General features: G+C 42.4%; 1 protein-coding gene across 4 annotated transcripts in view; it reads left to right on the top strand.

The window, feature by feature from the left end:
* Nucleotides 1-25,679, top strand: part of LOC133423706 (dipeptidyl aminopeptidase-like protein 6) — a 338,469-nt gene that overhangs the window by 292,745 nt on the left and 20,045 nt on the right. For all 4 annotated transcript variants that reach the window (XM_061714009.1, XM_061714010.1, XM_061714007.1 and 1 more), the window contains exons 8-13: nt 5,991-6,111; nt 18,768-18,922; nt 19,031-19,128; nt 22,457-22,580; nt 22,668-22,706; nt 22,932-23,039. In XM_061714009.1, coding sequence (XP_061569993.1) covers nt 5,991-6,111; nt 18,768-18,922; nt 19,031-19,128; nt 22,457-22,580; nt 22,668-22,706; nt 22,932-23,039 — 645 coding nt within the window. The remainder of the gene's footprint in view (nt 1-5,990; nt 6,112-18,767; nt 18,923-19,030; nt 19,129-22,456; nt 22,581-22,667; nt 22,707-22,931; nt 23,040-25,679) is intronic.

Raw genomic sequence — 25,679 nt, 5'->3', positions numbered from 1 at the left:
TGTTCCTTGTCAAACTGCAAATTAAAGTTAACAGGAAAATCTGTGCAGGAACAGAACTATGATTTTTAATGTAATCTTTAAAGGTGAAAGGGTCCATTTTTTACACAATGATACTCTAAGGAGTGTTTTGTGGGGGACGTTAGTGCAATACCTAACTTATTTAAGAAGAGTAATCTTGTCTCATTCATGGTGGGACAATTTGTAATCTAAAAAAAAGTGATTCAATTGTTTGATCTACTCATAAAAATGTTCACACACATATAGCAGCTAAGGGCGTGGGTTAAAAAAAAGTGAAAATATGTCAAGTGAGTGGTAAAACACATTTATTCTTCTGAAAAATAGACTATATCCAAAAATCACTAACCCCTACAGAGGTGAAGATTAACAAGATGCACCAAACAGAACTAAGTGCTTTTAAAAGTTGCATTTTGTGCAAAATATTTGGAAAAATCTCAAGTTCCAAGCTTTTCTTATTAACATAACTTCCAGACCACGACACGCACCCCCCTCCCTCCACCCGTGATAATTCTGCCACTATATTCCTGGTGTCTATTCTCAATCCATCCTCCAGTGGATTTCCCTTGCTCCACTTCATGTGATAGATTTCCTATTGATTGACGACCACCTTAACGACCCTGTTAAGACATCATGGTCACATGCTGTAGCAGTCCAGGACTTGTTGACCAGGAGCACTTCAACGCACAATTACATTAACAAATTGGTCTTGGTGCAGTATATTATGGGTTCCTGACGGCGGCAATAGTCATGTCCTTCAAATTCAGGTGGAGGAAAAACCTCAATCCATTTTTTTGTATAAATGTAGGGGTTAAGCTGGAGGTCTGAAAGCTGTTTGAGGGTTTTTCTTAATTTTCATCTTGTACTCATTGAATTCTTTGAAGACACGATAATGCAATACCACTTTTGACCACATGGGGGCGTATGCTGTGGTAGTGAATGACACATCTTGTAGCACAACGTTGTCCCTTTCATGGTGGACGTTGTTGTGTCCTACAGTAGGTGTTGAACATAGACGGTATGAAACAGTGGACAACGCGTTAGGTCACGTGACCCATTGGTTTGTGAAGAGCAGTTTTGAAGACCTTTTTTCTTCATAGCGCAGCCATGTTGCTCTGGAATCCCATGCTAACACGCCCACCGTCTGTCAAGCAAAGTTTAATTTGCCTGCAGCAAATCCCGAGGTGCCAGAGGTGTCAGCAGAAATTTACAGCAGAATGTAACATGTTGTTGGCGGTGAATTCAAAGATTACTGTCGCGATCAGCCACGCTGGGTTAATAAACACGGCTGGTAAACCTGGTAGCAGGATGATTACGGCTGAGGAAGGGATGGTGGCTCGCCATTGGCTGAACTGACTGTCAATCAGGGGTGTGAAATGAAACAATTGAGACCAAAATGTTTTTTGAACCAGGCTGTAAATGTTTATTTCTGCTCTAAAGTTGGACATTTTAATGTGGGAGTCGATGGAGACTGACGCACTTTTGGAGCCAGTCGCTATCGCTCAGTTGAGGAACTGCAACAGATCTTACCTCCACATGAGCTTTAACCCTGAAGTTCGGCGGTTAACGCTTGGTATTGACACATGAATGTTTTTGTGATCTGCCCCCCATGTGGTATAAAGACAGAGAGTGGCTTTAAAATGAGTTAAACCTTCCCCCAAAGACCTCAACAACTGTGGCGTACCTCCAACTGCCCCCTGGCAGTTAGTCATGAATCATCAGATAAATGAAGGAATTGAACGCCTCTCGGACAAGCGAATTATTTTACATTATAGATTTCTCTCGGACTATTTATGATTTGACTATTTACTAACAAATTGGTTTACTCTCAGCATTTGTGCTGTTTCAGCCACCTTGCAGCCAGTGGTTGGTCTACGGTTTTATGATGGGAAATCTTTAATCTGAGTTATCGACAAGTGATTTCATGTCCACCATGAGTCAGTGGTGACCAAGTCTCAGAGACCTTTATCTGGCAGCTGAAAACCCAAAGGAGTTCAGTCTGCACAACATAATGGGGGTTAGCAGCACATTTAGCTTGAGTTAGTGAGGATTGGTTAGACACATCGGGATTCAAGAGTCTGTATAAGATGATTATCAGTTCATCATCTGAAAGAATCATAACTCATTATTTGGAGGTCTAAAGCCCCGTTTACACGTAGCAAAAACGTTGGTGTTTTCATGCGTTTTGGCCGTTGGTTTACACGAAAACGAAGCTCAAAGTCACCAAAAACGATCATTTATGAAAACTCCGGCCAAAGTGAAGATTTGCAAAAACTCCGTCTTCACGTTTGCTTGTAAACGGAGAGAAACGGACATTTAGGCTTCAGGACGTCACATTATGCGACAGAAACGTCAGCAGCATCATGTGTGCGACCTGTGTTTACAATTTGTTTGGCTGCTGTAGTTACACGTGTCATTGGTTGATGTTTTTTTCAACGATTCTGATTGGCTAGCATGACTTTATCTTCTCGTTACACTGCCCCCTGCAGGTTTGGCTGCTCATAGCACCTTAACAGTGTATTTATGCGGGTTCGTGTAAATGAAGAGATTTTGAAAACGATCTGATGTAAATGATAGTATTTTTCAAAACGTAGAGGGGGAAATATCCGTTTTTGTAAAGACCCAGCTATGTGTACCGGTAAACGTGGCCAAAGTCAGGTCTCAGGTGTTGTGGGGTTAAAAGGAGCAGTCTGTGACCTCCTGCATGTCATCCAGTCCACAGACAGGAGATATTCAGTCTCAAGTGAGGTCTGAGGTCACTGTTGAGGATAAAGTCTTTTAATGATGAATAAGATTTCTCTGTCAACAAATAAAAAAAAAACTCCTCTGTAACCCCTAATCACCCTTCACCTCCATCACATCATCCAGCCGCTCAGAGCGGTAACGAGCTTTAGTTTGTCGCTTTGCAGGGCAGTCAGAACCTAAGTGATTACATCCTGCAGCACAATGCCATTAATTACCTGATATCTCACTGGAAGATTAATTAACGCGGCTGCAGGACTGATATGGCCTCAAGTTTTCCACCATCAGTCATGAAGTGGTTCCACTGAAGTGTTGAGCTGTCAGCGTGAAGCGGAGCAGCTGCTCTCCGTGACGGCTGTTCTCTAGCGGGTGGAGGTTGAAGGGAGACGTGTCCGTCAGCAACAACGACACAGACGTCGGGGCCAAAGCTCCCGTCGTCATATGTAGACTTTAATCCATGTAAATTAGCACACCTGTTATCCCTAAGTCCCCAACGTACTTGATTAAAGTCTCTTTTACTCCCCCACTGCGAGCCGATCATACGTGTCGGTGCACAAGCACAGCTGTCTGGCCACATGTTCCGCTCTTAAAGTTAAAAAGTTTGGGAAGCATCTTAGTTTGTAAAACTCACCAAAGGTGCTTCAGACAGACTTTACCGTGGAAAGTAAATCCCCCGGTAAAGAGAAGAGTCTTTTCTTCTTCAATTCCCTGCAGGGAGCCGGTCTTCCACACAGGGCTGGCGCACAGCCACACGACTTGGGATGCACATTTCCATAACTTTGTTCTCTACTAATTCAAAGAAGCTTTAAGAGATTATAATAAAAATCTAATTCCAAAAATAACCTCAACATATTGAGCCTTTACAGATTTTCACCGCGTTAATTATGAAGACGGACGACTTTACTCTGTAATTGCTTTCCTAAGAGCCGCGGCTGCACTCCGACGATCGTGGGAACAGATCAAGACAAGGCATGAAAACATCGCTGCAAAACAAAATGATACGGGCACGCTGTTTGGGTCTGTATTTTGACGAAGCCAGATATGCCGTGTAAAATCTGAAGCGTAACTATTATCTGAAGTAAAGCTAAATCTGGAGCCTGAGCCAGGTGAAGCGTGCAGCTTTGATCAGCAGGTTAAAGGAAGGTCACCCTCACGTCCTTGGGAATCTTTGAGCCTCCTCGTACCTCACTCGGCCTCTTTTCTCACTTCTTAGTCGTCCACCCTTGGAGTGCTGATCTCCAGCAAAACCTGAGCTGTGGCTGGGATCAATACACTAAATTACATGCGGGAAGAAGAGCATGCCATGCTACTGAGGCGTTTTCATGCGTTTTGGCCGTTCGTTTACACGAAAACGGAGGTCAAAGCCCCCAAAAACGATCATTTCTGAAAACTCCGGCCAAAGTGGAGATTTTCAAAAACTCAGTTTTCACGTTTGCGTCTAAACAGAGAAAACGGAGGAAAACGGAGATTTACGTCACATTATGCGACAGAAACGTCACCAGCAGCGTCATGAGTGCGACCTGTGTTTACAATTTGTTTGGCCACCGTCAATATTTTCTTTTATTTTACCTGTTTTAAATTCTCTCAGACTCTCGTTCCGTCTTGGAAGTAAAGCCTGAATTATGGTCCCGCGTTAAATCGACGCAGAGCCTATGGCGATGCGCGCCGTACGGTGTGCGTTGCCGCGTACCTTACGCCGTAGGCTCTGCGTTGGTGTAACGCGGAACCATAAATCAGCCTTAACTGGAAGTTACACGTGTCATTTGTTGATGTTTTTTCCAGAATTCTGATTGGCTGGCATGACGTTACCAGCGTTTTCATGCGGGTCCGTGTAAACGAGGATATTTTTGAAAACGGAGAGGGGAAAATATCCGTTTTTGTAAATACCCGGCTACGTGTAAACATCCCCTAAAACGTATCGACCGGTTTACGGGAATCTGCGCCTCAGCGTTGACACGTTGTACTTTTCCCCACTCTTTTTAACATGCAAATGTTGCACTCGTTTAGCACAGTTTAGCATGTTTCCATCCCTCTGAGCTGAAACCGCATGCAACAAACGGCTCATTAAAACCTCACCTGTCCTTCCCTCTAGTTTAATGTTAGTTTCCTGCCTGAGCAGCACTTCAGCTCGCTTAATAATGAATACAAATGGATAAAGTTGTCATTTTGTTGGCTCCAGTTACAGTAGGGATTACTCTGTTTTTCCGCGTCGACCGCAGAGCAGATGCCAGCCTTCCGTCGGAGAACGAGGCCAGGCCGGCTCTCTGCGTTGTGGCCTAGATTGGCTTCTGTACAGGGACTCAACCTGCCGCACGATGACCCGAAAGCACACGCAGCCCAGGCCTCCTCGACGGAGACTAAGTGTGACAGATTCTGCTGTTTCTGCCGGCGAAACATCTGCCTAATTTCTCTCCATTTAAACTAAGTGTCACATTGCCGAGAACAAGTGTGAAGTAACGAATCGCTTCAGTTCATCTTCATTTCTAAAGTCGGACTGGAAATAAAATAAAAAAATCATGCCGTAATCTTCTAACTCTACAATAACAGACTTCCTGCTGTACAAGGTTTCTTCATTTACACTTCAGAGTGAATATTTGCTGGAGAATCGCTCACAAACTGATACCCTGATACTCGCTGGAGGCCAAGAGACTTCATAATCCTTGAGATACCAAGTGAACCTTTTTTCTTTTTTCTCCTTCCCTGTAACAGCCTGACATTGATTTGAGCAGGGCATTAAAGCTGCAACAGTTTAAATTTCGAGCCCCAAGAGCGGGGCCTCCGTGCAGCCTTCACAGTATGTGCCGATGATCTATTATTCTCTGTAATGAAGGAGTTGACCCTCAGTTATCTTGATAGCCCGGCAGGCCTGCGGAGGGGGGGCGGCATCAAAGTCAAAATCGGGCCCCAAGGTTTGCTGCTTATCAGATACTGAAGAGACTTTTTTTGAGGGGGGTCTTTGTACTCTTGTCTACAAACATGAGCGCCGACATGAGTTTCTGCACCAAAATCTCCTGCCGTCGCCCCTTGCCTGCTTGTGATGTAATATTTTCAACCTTTCCGCAGGTTTTCTTTTGGTTCTGTTTTAAAATATTGACTCTGTAAAAGTTTATCCAGTTTGCATCCAAGCCCTTGATGCTGGGTTCAGGTTTAAGCATTTGGATGATTTTAAATGTGTTTTTCCAGGCGTCTGCTCATCTTGATGAATGTGTTTCATCTCCATGTGACTCTTGCAGATCTTCATTTTTGAGAACAACATCTACTATCGGTCGAAAGTGGAGAGCCGCTCCATTCGTCTGGTGTCAACCGGGAAAGAAGGCGTCATCTTCAACGGGCTCAGCGATTGGCTGTATGAAGGTAAAGCTCGGACAGAGGTCAGAGAATCGTGCTCTTCTGTCTGCAGACTAGAAATCCAGGAACGGGAGGCAGATTCCTGTGTTTATGCCGAGTTTACCTCCTCCTAGTTTGAGGAGAAACACCTTTCTGGTCACAGAGTCAAAGCGTTTATGTAATTATGGACAAAAACAGTGTTTCAAATCACATATTTAGGCTTTTACTGTAATTATTTTGTCAACTATGCATTTATGCAATTAAGCACATACGTCAGAAGAGATCTTTTAATGTTTAAACCACTGCAAATGAATGGATTTAAAAGACAGTAGATGTTATGTCGGCCTACAATGTCTCTTCTTTGCCTTTATCAAAGTAAGAAAAGTGTTTCCATTGTTTTGAGAATGAAAACAGAACTATAGAGCAGAGCTGAGTTATTTCTTTGCAAAGCATCTGGACTTTCTGGAGTTCCACCAGATCAAATTGAGTGGAGAAGTGTCGCCAGGCTTCGTGCGTCCTGCTCGTGGCTGAAACGAAAGCATCAGGACTTACAATCGTGCACCGGCAGCCACGGGCAGATTCCTCGTACATACAGCTCCCAGTCATTTATCTATACTGTTTTGTTCACTTGTGACTTTGATTTACAAACATTTGAAACCTTTGACAGCAAAGCGGCTTCTGAAAGCCATTTGCAAAGGCTTCCAGCGAATCAGGCTGACTCTGCGAATGATGATCACTCGCTGCTGTTTGATGCAGAGAAATTTAGGAGTACATTCAGAGAGCCAGTTTGCAGTTTTGTCACTTCATCTGGACAAGAAATAATATTTACTGAATCTTTCATAAGGATTTGACAATCAAGATATGTGCTAAACGGTATACTTATGTGCTGTTTCTCATTCATTATGTTTTTCCGTACTTCTAGGCTTGTGCACATGCGTCCAGTGTAGACTTGAGACAGCAAAGTATTGCTGAATATAAGCATCAACAAGTAGCTGTGGAGGAGAATGTTCACAATACCAAGTCATAACTTAGAAATGTCATTTTTTAAGATGTTTTCATGCAAGAATTGACTTCTTCTAACATCACATCTGCAGCTGAACTATCAAAACAGCAGCTACTTGACGAATGTATCTGTCCTGGAACTTGTGGGCTCGCTGGGCTGTGACGTGTTGCGTATTCGGCCAGAAAGACAGGAACATGCTCTCTCAAATTGAACTTGCCAAGTATGAACTGGATCTGCAGCAGCTGAAGAGCCCGTGCTCATACCTGTGGTGTTTCCCAGCTGGTCCTGGGTGCACGCTGGCCTGCGTGTGTTTGATGCTTCTTCCTCCACCAAACCTAGTAGAGATGAGTTTATCACCTAACTAACCACTGCAGTGGAAAACCTCTAATCTGCTTCTCACCAGCAAAGCAGACGGCTCCAGACTTGATGGTAAAAGCATTAAATGATAATAATTAAAAAAAAATAATTAAATGAGCACCGGACCTCTTTTAGTCAGTCTTCTCGTTACATCCTGGCACGTCCTGAGGAGTAATTGTAGACAACAGTCTCACTTCAAATTGTCAGCATCCACATTAGCATTTTTAGCATGTAGGTCTTAATTTCCCAGCGGTAAATTAAAAATGAAAATTCTCTTAATTTGCTTCTGCTTTACACGGGCTGGAAAATGAGTGAATGTTCTACATCAATTATTTGCATTAATTTAGTGGCTGCATGTGTGTGTGTGTGGTACATGCAGATACAGATGTTTCCCTGCTCTCCGGGTGCCAGCTCCCTGATCAAAACTCACCTGTGCGACGGCGGCTGCGTTGGCATTCAGCGAGTGGGTGCGCTGTCTGCTCCGCTGGCCCGGCGTTAACGCTAGCGGAGCAGAGAGGGAGCAGAGCAGCAGATCTGCAGATGTGGAGGCAGCCGGTGCAGGACAAGCTGTTGATCCTGCAGGAACGCTGGCAAACATCGCAAATCTATTAGATCCCGTAAACGGCGGGCGCTCGGGGGGGCGGCCTCTGAGACTGCAGATGTTGGGAGGTTATCTGATGCCATCAGAGCACCGCGACGGCAGCTGCACAGCTCGCCCGTTTACATTTAATAGTTTCCACCCACAGCTCCTCTTATCTCTGCATTAATGGGGCTGGTATTTAAAACGGGTCCATCCTTCAGGAGCACTTTCTGCTCTCCCGTTTCTAAACAGTCATCAGATCGCAGCACCTGACCCATTGACTCTATTTATGGGGGTTCTGGTAATTCCTACTTATCGCTTACTGATGGATAAATGCTTCTCTCAGATAAAACGCATCAGCTTCAAAATGCCATGGTAAAATATGAGTTAGAATAACTGCACCTCTTTGGATAGATAGTGGAGTGTGATTGTGTTTAAAATACAGTATTATAAGTAACACGCTTAAACCAGATGAACCCTGATACCAGCCATTAGCTCATGGAGGGTTTATTTTAAAAGAGGCTGCGCGCACGCCGCTAAAACAATAACGCAAGCAACCTTAATAAGCATTGAAGGAAAAAGCCGCACGTGAAAAAGCATGAGTTCAAGAAAGAGGGGAAGACGGACGAACCGCGACAGGAAACTCTGGAGTTAACTTCTTAATCGTGAGAGAAAATTTGGAAAATGTTGGGTTTGGACGCGCCGTGCAGTTCCTCAGGTTGAGGGAACATCTCCAAAGCTGCTGGCTCCAAATTATTTGAGCCTGCCTCAACATGTGGAGGGCAGTCGGTCAGCTTCACGGCTGACATTCAGACATTTGAGCCTCCAGTGTCGGACATACGTATTTCCTGGATTTATTTATGAAAGAGATATTATTTATTTCATGTTAATTCAAAGCAATACAGACGGTTTAATCAAAAACTTTAAAGATAACGGTGGTGTCAGATCAGGCGAAGCCATGCAGGTATCAGGATCAATATTGGCTTCAACTGTTTTTATTCTCAATAATGCAGGAGCTAATGTATTTGTGTTTGTTGTTAGGGTAGGCAGGAATGCACCCTACTGCCCTCTACTCAGTAGAAAGAACAGCACCCTTTCCTTCTGCCAGAACTGAGAAGCAGAGGAGGAATAAACAGACAAAAACATACGTACCGTGTATCATGGTGTTGTCTTGTTATTGGTTGTTATGGTTGTTTTCCACTCTAATATGATGATGTTGTAGCATGAGTACATCCTTCTGGTCCTTCAGCGTGGCCCAGACCGGGCTGCACTGGTTCTGCTTAGAGGACGTGGCCACACGTGATTGAGACTGTGGTTAGATCTCAGGACAGATGAATTCTGGTAGGCGGTGGAGTTGGGGATAACTGATAAGCTTTAATCTAAATAAGAAAGGTGAGAAGTGCTAGGAAGGTCATGGAAAAACATACGTGCCCCCTTCTGGACAATATGTAGAACTCAGGTTTTGATTTTTGCAACAGAAAGTTTTTTGAATCTTTTTATTTAAAAAATATATATACAATGCAGAGTGACCTTCACATTGCTTAGGTTCCACTTTTAGTTATTTTAGGAGTAGGCTAATCATTAACCTGCATATGCAGTGACATTGTCAAGATTGTGCTTTTAGTTTAGTTGCAACACCTTTGGTCGAGCCTTTCCTGTTGCAGCCTGACAGCCCAGCCTTGCATCTAGAGCAGAGGTCCGCAACCCGCGGCTCTTATTTTCCCTTTTTTCTTCTTTTTTTATTTTTTTCCTCTTTTTTCTTCTTTTTTTCTATTTTTTTTTCCTTTTTTCTTTTTTCTTCTTTTTTTCTATTTTTTTCCTTTTTTCTTTTTTCTTCTTCATTTTTTTCTTACTTTTTCCTTTCCTTTTCAATCTCGAAATTTCAACTTTTTTCTCGCCATTTCAACTTTTTTCTCAACATTTTGACTTTTTTCTCGAAATGTCTTTTTCCTCAACATTTCGACTTTTTTCTCAACATTTCGACTTTTTTCTTGAAATTTTGACTTTTTTCTCGACATTTCGACTTTTTTCTGCATAATAAAAAAAAAAAACTCTTCCCCCAGTTATAACTAATATAGAAACATGCAGCATGTGTTCCATGTTCCTTCATTCTAAGGCTTATACAAGACATTTCATTTTTTGCGGCTCCAGACATATTTGTTTTTCGTTTTTTTTGGTCCAATACGGCTCTTTCAACATTTTGGGTTGCCGACCGCTGGTTTAGAGGAACGTGTTGCTGCGATGGAGGAGCTCAGCAGGGCTGCACAGAGCTCTGGCTTCAGCCCATTCAACGTCTTTAAGCTGCAGCTCGATCCCATCCTGGTCTACAGCCCCAAACCAGCGAGTAAAAGCAGGGATAACAGCCGAATAACGTCAACGGTCAGCAAACGATGCATCCAACAATCACTTGTGGATGTAACTTTTGAGGCCCACAAGCCAAAACGCCTCGCAAGCAGCCGATGCTGATTGAATTCTATCTGGCTCTAATTCTTTATCTCCATGGATACGCTGAAAGTCCTTTTCATTCTTATCAAAGATTAAGCTCTTTGCAAAAAAAAAGCCCTGTACCTGTGAGCCTGTAAATAGATTTGGCTCTGGTCCAGCGGTGATGCAACACCTGCAGGGGGGGCTCAGAGGCCGCGCCAGCCTGCGTAATGTTTACAATCACCACTGAGACTGTGAGGCACAACATTTTCCATGCTAATGACTCGGGCTGTCCTCTGGCCAAGGTCAAGCTGAGGCTCAGGCTGCTGCCGAGGAGAAGCGGAGTCTTTAAGCTCTGTCCATCACTTTGTGGCAGATTGGATGCTGAGGGGTGAAAGGTTGGAGAATAATCTCTCAGGCTCCAATATCCTCTTGCTTGCGTGGCTGTCTTAATCCCAGAGTGTGTGTGTGTCTGTGTGTGTGTTTGAAGAGTCTCGACAAGCAAGAGAGGAGGAGAGGGAAACTAAAAATCAAAATTAAAAAGAGAAACAGAGCCAGCGGCTGCGTGTAATAGTCCAAACTGCTTCAAGTGTTTTTGTCATCTGTCGGCTGTCTGATTATTGAAGCAGGACTGATACTGACACGACCTGCAGTGGGACGCGGCCCGCAGAAACAGCTGTTTACTGGGCTCTGGCGTGCCAAGATAAAACCCCGGCGTCGCTTTGATTCGCGTCGCTCCTGCCCTGTAGATGTTTGAGGAGATGGCTGCTTGCATAGAGAGGCTTGTTGCTGGGATTGTCTCTGTTTATCGCTCTGTTTGCATTGCAGCCTGCGGGGGAGAAAGGAGCCACATAATCAACTCTTGTGTACTGAAAAGGGAAAAAAGATTAATAAAAGCAGATGAAAATATTCGTTTGAGTTTGTTGTGAGCGCGAGCTGATGTGAGACACATGCTTAAAATGTTTTTAGAGGACTTTCTCAGCGGGAAAGAGCAACTTTGTCGGAGATTATTATATCAAATCTGGTTGGTGTGTGTTTAGTTTTCCTTGAACATTGCAAAAACAACCCCTCAGCCCCCTGCAGATATCCCTTAAATCTGGCAAAAGCTGTCCTATTTTCAGCAAAAATGTCTTAGCCAATGGGGTAAGACATTGTCTTGACTAGAACTCTTAAAACAAGCAAAATAATCAAAAACAGTCTCCTAGTTTTCTGGAAATGAGGCTTTATTACGTTCTTGGAAAGCAGTTTTGTAGTAATGTTATTGCAAGGTCTGGTGTAGTATTGATTTCACAACGTCACAGTAAATAATAACATGGAATCAGTGTAAAATAAACAAGTCTATATTTGGAGCTGGTGCTTTGAGTAGAAATCAGCGGTGCTGATGAGTTTAATCAAACACATTCTCTCAAGTAAAGTATCTCAGCGTGATTTTCTCTTCCTGCCTCTGCACACAACTTCAGCTGCAAATGTTATTCACTCTTTATTTACTTTGGTCACCACATCTTTGCAGATTTAACCACATTAAAAACATAATCCATTATTTAACGTTATGTATAAAGAAAACTGTTGCATTGATCCTTTAAAAGGAAAGTCTTACTTGCAGATGAAGTAGTTAAATCTCCTTTATCACTGAAGTGATAAATAAATCAATCTATCAAAAATCCTGTATGAAGAGTTGCATGAACACCTTGGAATTAACTGCTTTGGTGGATTCATTTGCTGTAAAATGTGCGTATATAAGTCACAGTAACTGAAATAACACTATGGACATCAGCCAACGACACTAGAATGTCTCCTCTCTTTTTGGATGCAACCCTTTAAACATCACAGCTGGAGGAAGGAGGATGCCAACGCTCGGACTTCCTCTGGTTGATGTGGTTTCAAGGAAGCGCTTTTGAAGTCTCTGGATCAGACCTGCGCGACATTCAGGAGGACTTTTCTAATATTCCTCTTCACAGAGCCGTTTCAGCTCAACACGTTTGCAGGATGTGAATATCTGTCATGTTGTCATTCTACGACCTCAACGTTTTCCTCATATCACTGCACATTGATGTGCTGGTCTTTGATGCTCCACCCCGAGCACACTGACTACGTTTACATGCAGTCAAAATTCGGGTTGTTGCTAATATTCTGGTTACTGAAACATTCAGAATATTCCGTTTACATGCGTGAGTGAACAGGGTTATCCCTGTATACATGGTAATTAATCATTCGGGATATCTGGATCAAACCAGCGATGCACGGAGAACGTCATGACGCAATTACCGTCATTTCCGCTTCTTCTTCCTGTATCCAAATTCAAAACAAATGCTGCTTCGCGCAACTTTTCGCTCACCTTCTTGTAAATCTTGCTATCCCGGTACTTTCTACCGTCTACAAATGCCAAATGTTCATATCCTTCATTACATTTATGAAGTGATTAGTCTCCTCTAGGGCTGTGCGATTAATCGATTTTAAATCTAAATCGGATTTATTAATCAAGACGATGTTAAAAAAAGGAAAATTGGAAAATCGATTTTCCTTGTTTGCAGCTGGCTGCATTACAGACAGAGCTCGTCTAGTCATCTTTGTTTGGTCAAGAAAATTGTAAATGTTGTCACTTTACTAACCTCAAGGAGGATTTACAGTATCTTTCAATTGCACTTCATTCCCAATAGGGAAATTTGTTTGCTATTTTTCTTTAAAAATAAAGATAAAATATTTGAAACAATTTATCCCATTGCCTTTTGTAGTTTTACCAAAAAAATCGAAATCGAAAATCAGGTTTTCGGAGAAAAAAAATCAGGATTTTATTTTTGTCCAAAATCGCCCAGCCCTAATCTCCTCCTCACTCCAAAAGTGTGGCGTGGTCTTGCGTTTCTCCGTGTTTATAAGAACGTCCTGGACTCAAAAGACCAGGATTCCTTGTGAACAGAGCATGCGCAGAAAACAAATTCCTGTTCCGTTTGATGGGGATATTCCGTTTGGCGTTTACATGACCGAATATTCGGGTTTTAAAAGGAGTAACCCAGGGGTCATATTCTGATTTTTAAAAACCGGAATATGAGCAAATTCGGGTTATTCAAAAGGGTGGTGTTTACATGGCCGTGCAAAGTTTTAAAAGGGTTATTGAGTGCATGTAAACGCAGTGACGGTCTCTCTGACTTACACGTGTTTATCATTTCCAGTGGCGTCTCCAAGCTCTGCTACTTTTGGGTTCCTCTTTACGTTACTTGGGATTCTGGAGTCGTGTCGGTTGGGTCCGACTTCTCCAAAGTGTAACTACAGAACGAGACCGTCTCCCTTTCTGAACACGTTGTCTGCCCTGGACTGATGCGGATGCCTAAACGCGTCGGGATGATTTAGCATTCCTTTCCAGCCGTATGCAGATCAGCTACTCTTGATCGCGCGTCTTCAGAGATCTGCTTTTTGCGAGGGCATGGTCCACATCAGCAGATGCTCCTTATGAAAAGCATCTGCTGAGCCTCTTTTTTTAATCACAGCAGCTACTAAACTACACCTCCTTTGTTGAAGCAATTAGTCTATATTTGCTTTTTTCTCTCTCTCTCTCTCCAATGCTGAATGTTTAATGGATGTTTTCCACAAAGGCACAAGAAATTATAATTGTGTGTTATCAGTTCATGCACATTGTGTGACTTACATGCAGATCAGTATTAGTATTTCACGGCAAATTAATGCGGAGAGCTGCTTCATTCCCAGGGGTTTGCCTATTTTCTGTTGCTGCTTTACATTTTACCGCCTGTACCAGTGGGGCACAGGCTGTTTTTTTTGTTTCTTTAACTTGTTTATCTTCTCTGACTATTTTCGAATGCAATGTTAATTCAAATTGATCCAAACTGACTGCCACGTTTTAATGTCAGTTCCAACGAGTCATGTGGTAGTTTCCTCTCCAGCTGTTGCTAGGTGACTTCTCCCCGGGAATTTATAGAATTAAAATGTTGATATTTCCTTCTTCTTCCACCTGGAGCGCTAGAGGAAAATACAAAAAAGCTACGTGCAATTCCACCCCCACGTTGGCTGACCCACTCAAGTGGGTTTATAACACTTTTCTGCAGAAACGCACTCATTTTGACCCCAGAAGCTTCTCAGTGTCAACACCCTTCTAGCAGCCGTACAGTGTTTTTATTTTAATAAGCTTGGAGTAATTTTCAGAAATGTGATGAAATTGCTGGCTGCACAAACACATTTCGGATGTTTTTGCTGTAGTGAAATGTGAAAGGTGGAATATTTTACCCAGAAGTAAGTGTGTGGGCACATTTCCATTCCTTAAATATGCATAAAGTGTGTATTTAGTTGCAGAGTGTAAGTCCCCTCCTACAGTTTTTATTTATTTTCCTAACAAGGACTTTCAAAACAAAAGACTTGCACCCACGAAAGATGAGCGTAGTTTTACTGGCAAGAAATATATGCAAACTCCTTGGAATAAAATTACTTTTATTATTATTAATTAGCCACAAAGTTTGATCTGAACTTGATCTGGGTCATAGTAGACAAACACATGAGGCTCAGGCTGATAACACTCAAACAATTGTAATTGATTGCATCCTTATTGAACACACCTATTACACATTCATGGAGGGACAAAAACAAAGTAAACCCACGGACTAATTACTTCAACACGAGCTAATTGGAGTCAATAGTTTGCATGGTTGGAGTCCAATTAATGAAATGAGATTGGAGGTGTATTTCAAAGATGCTTTAATTGACAAAGAACATTCAGACATGTTAACTTTTTTGTTAATAAGAAGCATCTGTTATGTAAATGTATGAATCAGGCTGGAAAACATAAACATGTCACTTCAAAGTTTTGAACCCATCAGTCCACAGTTACACGTACTATCTATAAATTAAGTTAGTTTACAACTATGGTTACTCTTTGGAGGTAGTGGACTTGTCCTTGCAAGTTTTAATGAAGTATTAATGCAGAACACCAGGGTTCACATACTTTATTTTGCTTCTGTAAGCCTAATTTTTGTCTGATACGTCCTTTAATCAGCAGTTTATGCAGTTACACCTTCACTGGATGTAACTGACACGCCTTTTCAGTGTCATATCACATAAAAAACTAGTATCATACCTTGTAATCAGTTTGCTTCCCTGTAACTCCGGACAGAGGCGTTCCCTCTTCCGTCATTTGCGTAGTTAAATCATGCTGCAAAATCAATTAGTAGACCATTGTTCCCTCAGGACAGACTGGTGTAACTGGCAGGGGCAGGATTGATTGGTTTTATGGATGCCAGACTGCAAAGATCGTGTTAAAACATGAGCTTGCTAGGACTCCCAGCATGTTGAAGTGTTGACCCGACGGTCTGCATCTCCATCTGTGCAAGCGCGGCTGCTCCACTGCCCGGTCTCACCGTGCGTCTCCACTGCCCTCTGTTGGAAATATGCATACACATATTTGCAAAAGCCCAGTCAGGTTGATCATGTCAAGTGGCACCACGCTCCAAGGCTAATATGTCCAGGGGTATACTTTTGCATTTAGTGAGTAGCAGGGAGAAAATCACCTAAATGCAGCGTGGAACCTTTGATTTTCTTTATCTCATCAGGGCAGGCTGCCTGAGTCTGTCACCTTGCACTCATTATTTCCCACTGGCCACTTGACTCGTGATATCTCATGCATTAATAATGCGCTCCGCTAGGTGAATAATGCAGTCTGCACAGCGAGACGGGGCGCGCGTACAGAGGAGACGAGCTCACCTTGGTGGTCATCAGAAAGGAAAGAAGACACGGTCTCATTATTTAGGAAAGAAAACGAGGATCCGCTCATTAAAAGTAGCTCCCTTACACCTTCTTCTTTTCCTTGTGTCAGCTCACTCTCTTTGACTCCTCTGCACAATTCGGGGACACTTATAGAAAGATAAGTAGGCTCTCCGAGGCCGGTCAAGGTGACAGAGTCCCCAGCCAGGCGGCTCGCCGGCCCACCTGCTCCGCTCCGCGTGGAAAGCCTTTTAAAGCCGCCGTCGGGCAGCCGTGAAGCCGGCCATGCGGGAAATCTATTCCCAGTTTTTTTTTATTTTTTCATCTGCAAACGTGGTTTAATGCTGCTCTGTCCATCATCAGACAGCGAGATGCAATCATGTCCCGCTGAGCTGTGCCTGCGGGGCGCGCAGGAACGCAGCGGGGCCGCGGCCATCTCTCCGGCACACGCCACCTCCAACAAGGACTTGATGTTTTAATTGGCTGAACTGTGTCCGGCAGTGGGAAGCGGAACATGCCAGGCAACACCGTTTTTTAAAGATCTACATAAAAAGAAAAGAAATTACACAAAATAAAAACTGCACGCGTACATGTTTACTGGGAGCATTTGACTAATGCTGCTGCCACACATCCCAGCACTTCCAGCAAGCATGCGGGCTTAATGAAAATGCTAATTGGTGGCTGATGCCTGTTAATTCCCCGAAGCTGCTGCCTGGTCCCACTGATAAACACTGTTAATGAAATTTTAATTGCAAAAGTTGATATAAATGTAACTGTTAAAGGAGTAGAAACAGTAAGTGGAATCATTTTAGCACCATTTGTGTTGTTTCCACTAGGCCTGTGTTGAAAAAAATCGATTTCACAATTCTAAATCGATTATCATATTAATTCCTAAAAATCGATTCATATGTCTAAAGATCGATTTTTTGAGTTTGTTTGTTTTTTTTTTTCTTTTATTTATTTATGTTTTTTTTTTTTCATCATTACATTACAACTTTTGGTTATTTTTTTGTTTATGCCCAAAAAAGGAATGTTTTGTTGGACACAAGAATAACTGGTGCCATGTTTTTGCCTTTAAATATGTTTAAAGGTATGAAAACATTAAAGTGTTAGGTTATAATTGGATAAATTGTCTATATTTCATTACTTTATATACCATCTTGGGGTTACATTTGCACAAAATGCTAAAAACCAAATGCTCAAAAATTAAAAACCAAAATAGACCGAAAATGGAAAAAATAAAACCGATTTCATCCGTCTCTGTTTCCTCCCTGGATCTGTTTGGTAATTCTGACCCACATGATGTTTCTGAAAGCAGTTCTATCAGCATTCTGGGAGCTGATTGGTCCTTACAGCATCATTAGCTGCCAATACTTGCTGTTTAATCTCAATATAATACTAGTATTAATATTTTGCACAACTACAGTCATATCATTCATGCAACAGCTCAAAAAACAGTTTTAATAACACTAACCCAAATCAATATCGGAATCGAATCTTGATAATTGATTCTGAATCTTAAGAATTGGAATCGAATCGATTCTTGACATTTGAATCGATCCCCAGCCCTAGTTTCCACGGACTCAAGACCTTGCTTTTCTGACTTCAGAAGGTCCATTCAGCGAGCTTTTATTTATGTCACTTCCCAAATGACTCCGCGTGGGTGTAGGTGTGTGTGTGTGTGTAACGGGGACCCGGACTACTCCCGTCCCACACGGTTGTTCCCTGTTGAACATGAGCATAAGTGACTCGCGGGAGCCCTTAAGGTCACGGACGTGAAATGAGCTGAACTGAGTGTCTGGCTGAAAAATGGTGCACACAGGTAGTAACAAGACAAAAAGTTCCACGCGCTCTTGTTGCACCTGGAGAGAAATTGCTGTTTGCCTCATTTCTAGGAAATGTGGGAGAGCGCTATTTTGGTCTGCAGCCGGCGCCGAGATTACAAGCCACCGTGATTTATGACCTCAGCAGAAACCGTGTGCAGGTTTAAGAGAGTCACACGGATTACATTTAGGAAGCAGGTCAGGCGAGTGTACTGTGTTGCAGAGAGAGGAAGAGAGGGGAGCTTTGTATTTTGAACTGGTTTCACCAGATCTGGGGAGTTTAATTCTGTTTGGACAGAGGTTGTATTACTGCTCGCTGCTCTCTGATAAAATGGTTTATATTTTGAGCTTGGACTGCTGTCGGCTGCTGAGACCAGCTGGAACAGAAAGTTCAGCCTCACGTCTCTTATTAACCTGTAATGACCGAGAAGTGAGAGGTAAATTAAACAAAGCAGATCTTTCTCTGAATGGTTCTAAGCAAGTTGTGTCTGACGTGGAAGAATACAGAATAAGGACTCTTGTGACCTCTCGTGAGAGCGGTTCCAGCCATCTGTCCCCCAGGACTGTCCAAGGACACCTCGGGTACGAAGCAGCAGGATAAAAGCTCATCTCCCAGTACCTTTGCCTCTCATGTATGAAACAGCAGTGCAACAGTCTGTCCCAGCCTGCTGCACGGATGTCTGGCATAAGTGCATGAAAACAGAAACCAGGGACTGGTCTTACACATGCACTGAATGATGGACTTGTTTGTGTTTTCTGCCTTTGAGTGATGCTTATTTTGCTCCGACTCTTCCAGAGGAGATTTTCCACTCCCACATGGCCCATTGGTGGTCTCCGGATGGCGCCAGGCTCGCATATGCCACCATCAATGACACCCTGGTGCCCAAGATGGAGCTTCCCATGTTCACAGGGACACCGTACCCGATAGGGAAAGAATATCATTATCCTAAGGTACGCACTGAAAGTTAAATTAAGTTTGTTTTTTTTTTAAGTCTCCTGAAATGAAATTAAACAACTCCTCAGATTTCCGGTTCCTCATCTTGTCTTTATCCCGTTCAGGCTGGTGAGGAGAACCCAGTCATCACTCTGTACGTTGTGAACCTGAACGGACCTCTGCACACCATCGAGATGAGGAGACCTGATGATCCCAGGATTGGGTGAGGCGCGAATAAAGCTCTTGTGTCAGTCTCTTTGCTCCCTCAGATAATGCACACAAGTACCTGGCTGGCAGTCAGCCAGGCGTTTGGAGTCCTCCAACTGACACAGCGCCTGACCTCCAGTTTGGGGAGGGCTGTCCACCTTTCCGTGGCCAGGCCCTGGTGTCAGATCGATCTGGAGGCGCCAGCTCCTCACTGCATTGCTTCCCTTTTCACCAGTGAGATTTGAAGCTCACGGCGCAATGACGCCAACAGCACGCCGTTGTCGTGCAAATCACAGCATCAAATGAAAAAGCACAAGGGCAAATGAATACCTACTTTTTCTGCTTTGGTAAAAAAAAAAAAAAAAAAAAAAAAAAAAGACTTGTCCTTATGATTTGCACTTCAGGGCCACCAGATTTCTGACTCGACCATCCCATAAGTTTCTGACTCGACCGTCCCATAAGCCTTTACCTTTGAGTCGTTAATTAACCGCATGTTTCAGCTCTTCATCTTCATCCCGAGTCTACTTCTAGTTCAGCTTCCGGTTCCAGATGGATAGACGAGTAAGGGAAACCTTACGTCATCTTAATGCACTCTTTCATTTGAGGCAGAATTTAGATTTCAATCAATAACAGAAAACTATGTGTCTGAAACTGCAAAACGTATCCCCATCATGGATTTCCAAGCACACTTTGGAATTGGCGAGAGGTTCTTCTCCATCAATACACGTCTTTGCTTTACTTTAAAGGTATTGTGACATGAAAAACACATTTTTCTTGATTTTTTGTGTTTTGTTGGGTGTCTTGACATCAATTACACCCAAAAAACAACGAACTTTTAACATTCAGTGTATTGTGTGCTTTCTGGGATTTTCCGCATAACTGTGCAAAAACGGCGCACCTGGTTTGGTGGCGGGCCGTGACGTCAGGGCCCGCTAAATCACCGCCCCCTCCACCCAGCTCCCTGCCTCCTCTCCTCTCCAGCGCACCATAAAGGCTGATTTATGGTTCCGCGTTACACCGACGCAGAGCTTACGGCATAGGGTTACGCGGCGACGCGCAACGTACGCTGAACCCTACGGCGTAGGCTCTGCGTCGATTTAACGCGGAACCATAAATCAGGCTTAACACGGAGCTGTTTAGAGCCCCCTCTGTTCTAATCACCGGAGGAAAACTGCTAAGAAGACCCGCGGCCACTGACTGGACTTAAGATAAGGAGACACTGCTGCTTGCATGCCTTTATTTTTATGATTGTTTGCTGTGGACTGTCTGCTTCGCCCTGCTGCTTTTCCGCGCATGCTTCGCCTGTCGCTTCCGGCTTAACTCTCCGACGCCGCTGTGAGCGTATTGCTCGTGGGGAGCTGCGGTCCCGGTCCTCTGGTCCCGGTTGGACTTCATCACCGGGCTGTAGTCGCCCTGTCTGGGCTGTGTGTCGGTGTTTGTGGTTTGGTGTGCGCGCGTGTGTGTGGAGACGCCGGCAGAAGTGTGTAGCGGTTGGTTGGAGGAGGTTTGGAGGAGGAGCGGGGCAATGATTGACAGGAAAGGGGAAAAAGGAAGCATTTTTCACGGCGCAAAAAAACACTGTAATAAAAAGCCAGGAATAGAGTACTAGAGGGAAGTTTTTCTTGTTACACTCTTTTAGACACATTTGAGGGATGTTGGCCAAGACTTTTAATAGTGTTAAAAGCATGTTAAAAATGATGTCACAATACCTTTAATGGGAAACTGAGTTTTTGGTGTAATTGTATGTTTTTATGATTGAGGTTTCACTCACTATGACACAAATGTTGGCAAGAGTTACGGTCAGTTCTGCTGATAAAATCTTCTTGGACTTTAGTATCCGATAGCCTGCTCTTCGTCTGAATTTGCTCGGGCAGCACTACTTAGACAAAGAAAACCTTTTAAACTCTCGAGGCTCTCTTGGATGTTTTTCCTTACTGTGAATTGATTTCAATTAAATCTCCCTCAGACTTGTTTAAACAGTTTGCCAGACTCGCTGAAATCCAGGAGCCTTTTCTGCTCTCTAGCTCAAGGCCTTGGAGAGTTTGTTGTAGGTCAGCATGAAGACGGCTCACATTAAAACATCGAAACCTGCACGTCACAAGATAAAACATATTCCTACCAACACTAACCACTGGCTTCTAATCTGAAGCATCTGATTCATATTTCCTTTTGACTTGAAGCTGAGTGCATTATGTTTGTTACTGTAACAATCATCAGTCCATCATAATGTTTAGTTTTTTTCAAATTTGGTTGGTGTCTAATACTGGCTAAAGCAGGGGTCGGCAACCCACGGCTCTAGAGCCGCATGCAGCTCTTTAGCGCCGCCCTAGTGGCTCCTGGAGCTTTTTCAAAAATGTTTGACCTTTTTTTTCCTTTTTTTCTTCTTTTTTTTCTTTTTTCCCTTCTTTTCTCTTTTTTTACTTATTTTTTTCCTTTTTTTCTTCTTTTCTTTCTTTCTCGAAATTTCGACTTTTTTCTCGACATTTCAACTTTTTTCTCGAGATTGTACTTCAACATTAATCTCGACATTTCGACTTTTTTCTCAACATTTCGACTTTTTTCTCAACATTTCGACTTTTTTCTCGAGATTCTACTTCAACATTAATCTCGACATTTCGACTTTTTTCTCGAAATTTTGACTTTTTTCTCGAGATTGTACTTCAACATTAATCTCGAAATTTTGACTTTTTTCTCGAAATTTTGACTTTTTTCTCGAAATTTTGACTTTTTTCTCGACATTTCGACTTTTTTCTCGACATTTCGACTTTTTTTCTCGAGATTGTACTTCAACATTAATCTCGACATTTCTAATTTTTTCTTGTCATTTCGACTTTTTTCTCGACATTTCGAATTTTTTCTCGAAATTTTGACTATTTCCTCGACATTTCGACTTTTTTCTCGAAATTTTGACTTTTCTTGACATTTCGACTTTTTTCTCGACATTTCGCCTTTCACCATTTGCCTTCATTCTAAGGCGTATACAAGACTTTTCATTTTCATTCATTTGCGGCTCCAGACATATTTGTTTTTTGTGTTTTTAGTCCAACAGGGCTCTTTCACCATTTTGGGTTGCCGACCCCTGGGCTAAAGAGAGTGAAATGACATACATATTAAGACTTTTTTTTCAAAAGTTAAGCTTTTCCTGAAGTTTTAATCAAATATCGTTGATATTTTTTTATGAACACTCCACAGAAACAAAACACACAATGATTTTTCAACCTATTTTTACAGTTGTGTTCATTGTAGCCAGTTTAAAGGGTGGAGTCAGTCACTTGGCTTGAGTCTGCCGCCTTCACCTGCACCGTGTGCATCTTCTGATGGGCTCCGTTCACCTGTGTTTTCAGTGAGTACTACGTGACCATGGTGAAGTGGGCCACCACCACCAAGCTGGCCATCAACTGGCTGAACCGAGCGCAGAACATCTCCGTGCTCACGCTGTGCGAGGCCACGACGGGAGTCTGTACCAAGGTACGGTCCGGTGTGTGTGTGATCGCGCTGTGTGTGACGTAGGCTGTCTCCATCTGTCCTCTGAAACTGGTCACTCTCTTCCTGCAGAAACACGAGGACGAGAGCGAAGGGTGGCTTTACAGGCAGGTGAGCGCGTCACGTACGTGTACGACTCGTGTTTTCCTTGTAAAGGATTGGGGCATTAAAGTAACTGCTTCGTAACAGATCAATGTTCCACACTAGTGATTAGATTCAAGTTTCAAACGTGTGTGTTGTCTCATGTCTGATCATATTGGTGTAATTGTCTGTTTTAGGCTGTAGTCTGTTCATTTTTTATTAAAAGATGTGAACAACAATCTCGTTCTCAATCAGAACGAGGAGCCCCTGTTCTCCAAAGACGGCCACAAGCTTTTCTTCACCCGAGCCATTCCCCAAGGAGGCCGGGGCAAGTTCTTCCACATCTCCATGTCCATATCCCAGGTGAGAAGCATCTGTGTTCATTATATTCCCAAAGAAGAGCACGTGTGATGTAAACCAGGGAAAGATGAGGGTCTGACTTTAAAAACAAAAGTTTCTCAGTAGAAAATGGCTGAAAAAATCGCTTTGTGATTATCACTTCTTCATATTATATAATCCTGCCCATATCTCAGGACTTAGATGATTTCCCAGTCATCATCAGAAGTACAGGAGGAGTAGTTCTTGTTTTAATGATTCAAACGCAGTCCAATAAAGATATGATTACATAAATATGATTATTTTCGAACGAAGACCAGTAAAAAACCGATATGTAAGAAGGAAAATAAATAAAAAAGGAGAAATGATTACTTCAGTAAATTAAATAGAAAATTCCATGAAGTCATTAATATTTCATGCACATATGAAAAAGGCTCAACTAATAAAGTTGAAAATTAATTAGCACACATACTAAAATAGTTCCCATGATATTCTTGTATTGCTCATATTCATTTTTATATTATTTTTGTGGCTTTCAGTTTCATTTCATTTTATTCTGCCCTGCTGGAAATGACCTGTTCTCAAGCGTTGCATATCTCCACCTCTCCAGGTTTTCTTATACTTTCTCAGTATCAGTACAGATTACAATGTCATCTGCAAACATTATAGTCCACGTAGACTCCTGTCTGTCCATGTCTGACCTCATCCGTCAACCTACTAATCCTTGAGGCAATCACACCTCACCTGAAACCCTCGGTGACTCCTACTGCAGACCTCGCCACTGTTCTGCTGTCATCATACAGTCCCATGGAGCTCCAACATACTTTGATGTCATTCCAGGTTTCCTCATTCAAATCAATTTTCAATTCCATTTTATTTCTGTAGCATCTATCACAATACAAGTTGTCTCTAGGCGCTTTTCCAGAGACCCAGAACATGACCCCGAGCAATCATTAGATAAACAATGGCAGGTAAAAAGTCTCCTAGTGGGAGAAAAACCAAGAAAAAAAAGTAGAGCAAGAAGGGAGACCAGAAAGAGAGAATAAAGAACAAAGAAAAGAGAGGCACAGATATATTGTCAGACACTGTGATGGTCGGAGGGTGGGACTACAGGTCAGGATGTTGGCAGATATCCAACAGAGACATCTATACTGACAGATGGAAGCAAGCAGCGGGATGATCAGAGGGGGGGACTGCAGGTCAGCACGCAGCTCCTGAAGCTCTGGCCTGCAAACATGGATAGAAGAGAAGAGGAGGCGAGAGACCAGCACAACAAACTACAAGAACAGTGGACAACAATGATGGTTATGAGATACTTCTAATTAATAACTGAGAAAGGAAAGAGAAGGAGGGGAGAGGGGCGCTGCTCAGTGGATCATGTTGGTGTCCCCCTGCAGCGTAGAATAGCAGCATATCTAGGAGGAGACTGTTTAAGACGAGCTGGTCTGGTCCTGCAGCTGCAGCTACTACCTGCCCTAACACACTAGAGTGACACTAACTAGAGGTTTACTAATGCTAACTAGAGGTTTACTAACACCAACTAGAGGTTTACTAAACACTAACTAGAGGTTTACTAAACACTAACTGGAGGTTTACTAAACACTAACTAGAGGTTTACTGAACACTAACTAGAGGTTTATTAAACACTAACTAGAAGTTTACTGACACTAGAGGTTTATTAAACACTAACTAGAGGTTTACTAACGCCAACTAGAGGTTTACTAGCACCAACTAGATGTTAACTAACACTAACTAGAGGTTTACTAACACTAAGAGGTTTACTAACTAGAGGTTTACTAACAGTAACTAGAGGTTTACTAAACACTAACTACAGGTTTACTAAGTGTTTACTAAACACTAACTAGAGGTGTTTTTATAAGTATGATATTAAATTTTATGTTAACTATAGGTGGGGGCACCTGATAAGCTCTTTGAGTTTTCGCCTCTTCCTGCACTTTAATTTGTAAAGTTGGTAATTTTATTTGTGTAATGTTTAACTGTGCAAACAAAATAAATCTAAATCTAGGTGTACTAAACACTAAGTAGAGGTTTATTAAACACTAACTAGAGGTTTACTAGGACTAACTAGAGGTTTACTAAACACTAACTAGAGGTTTACTAAACACTAACTAGAGGTTTACTAACTAAAGGTTTACTAAACACTTACTAGAGGTTTACTAACTAGAGGTTTACTAAACACTTACTAGAGGTTTACTAACTAAAGGTTTACTAAACACTTACTAGAGGTTTACTGAACACTAACTAGAGGTTTACTAAACACTAACTAGAGGTTTACTAAACACTAACTAGATGTTTACTAACACTAACTAGAGGTTTACTAAACACTAACTAGAGGTTTACTAACACTAACTAGAGGTTTACTAACACTAACTAGAGGTTTACTAACACTAACTAGAGGTTTACTAACACCAACTAGATGTTTACTAAACACTAACTAGATGTTTACTAAACACTAACTAGAGGTTTACTAAACACTAACTAGAGGCTTTACTAAACACTAACTAAAGGTTTACTAACACTAACTAGAGGTTTACTAAACACTAACTAGAGGTTTACTAACACTAACTAGAGGTTTACTAAACACTAACTAGAGGTTTACTAACACTAACTAGAGGTTTACTAACACCAACTAGAGGTTTACTAACA

Source organism: Cololabis saira, chromosome 22 (assembly GCF_033807715.1).
Source record: "Cololabis saira isolate AMF1-May2022 chromosome 22, fColSai1.1, whole genome shotgun sequence".
Classification (NCBI taxonomy): domain Eukaryota; kingdom Metazoa; phylum Chordata; class Actinopteri; order Beloniformes; family Belonidae; genus Cololabis; species Cololabis saira.
Note: the sequence above shows the minus strand (reverse complement) of the source record. Positions and strands in the feature narration are given on the sequence as shown.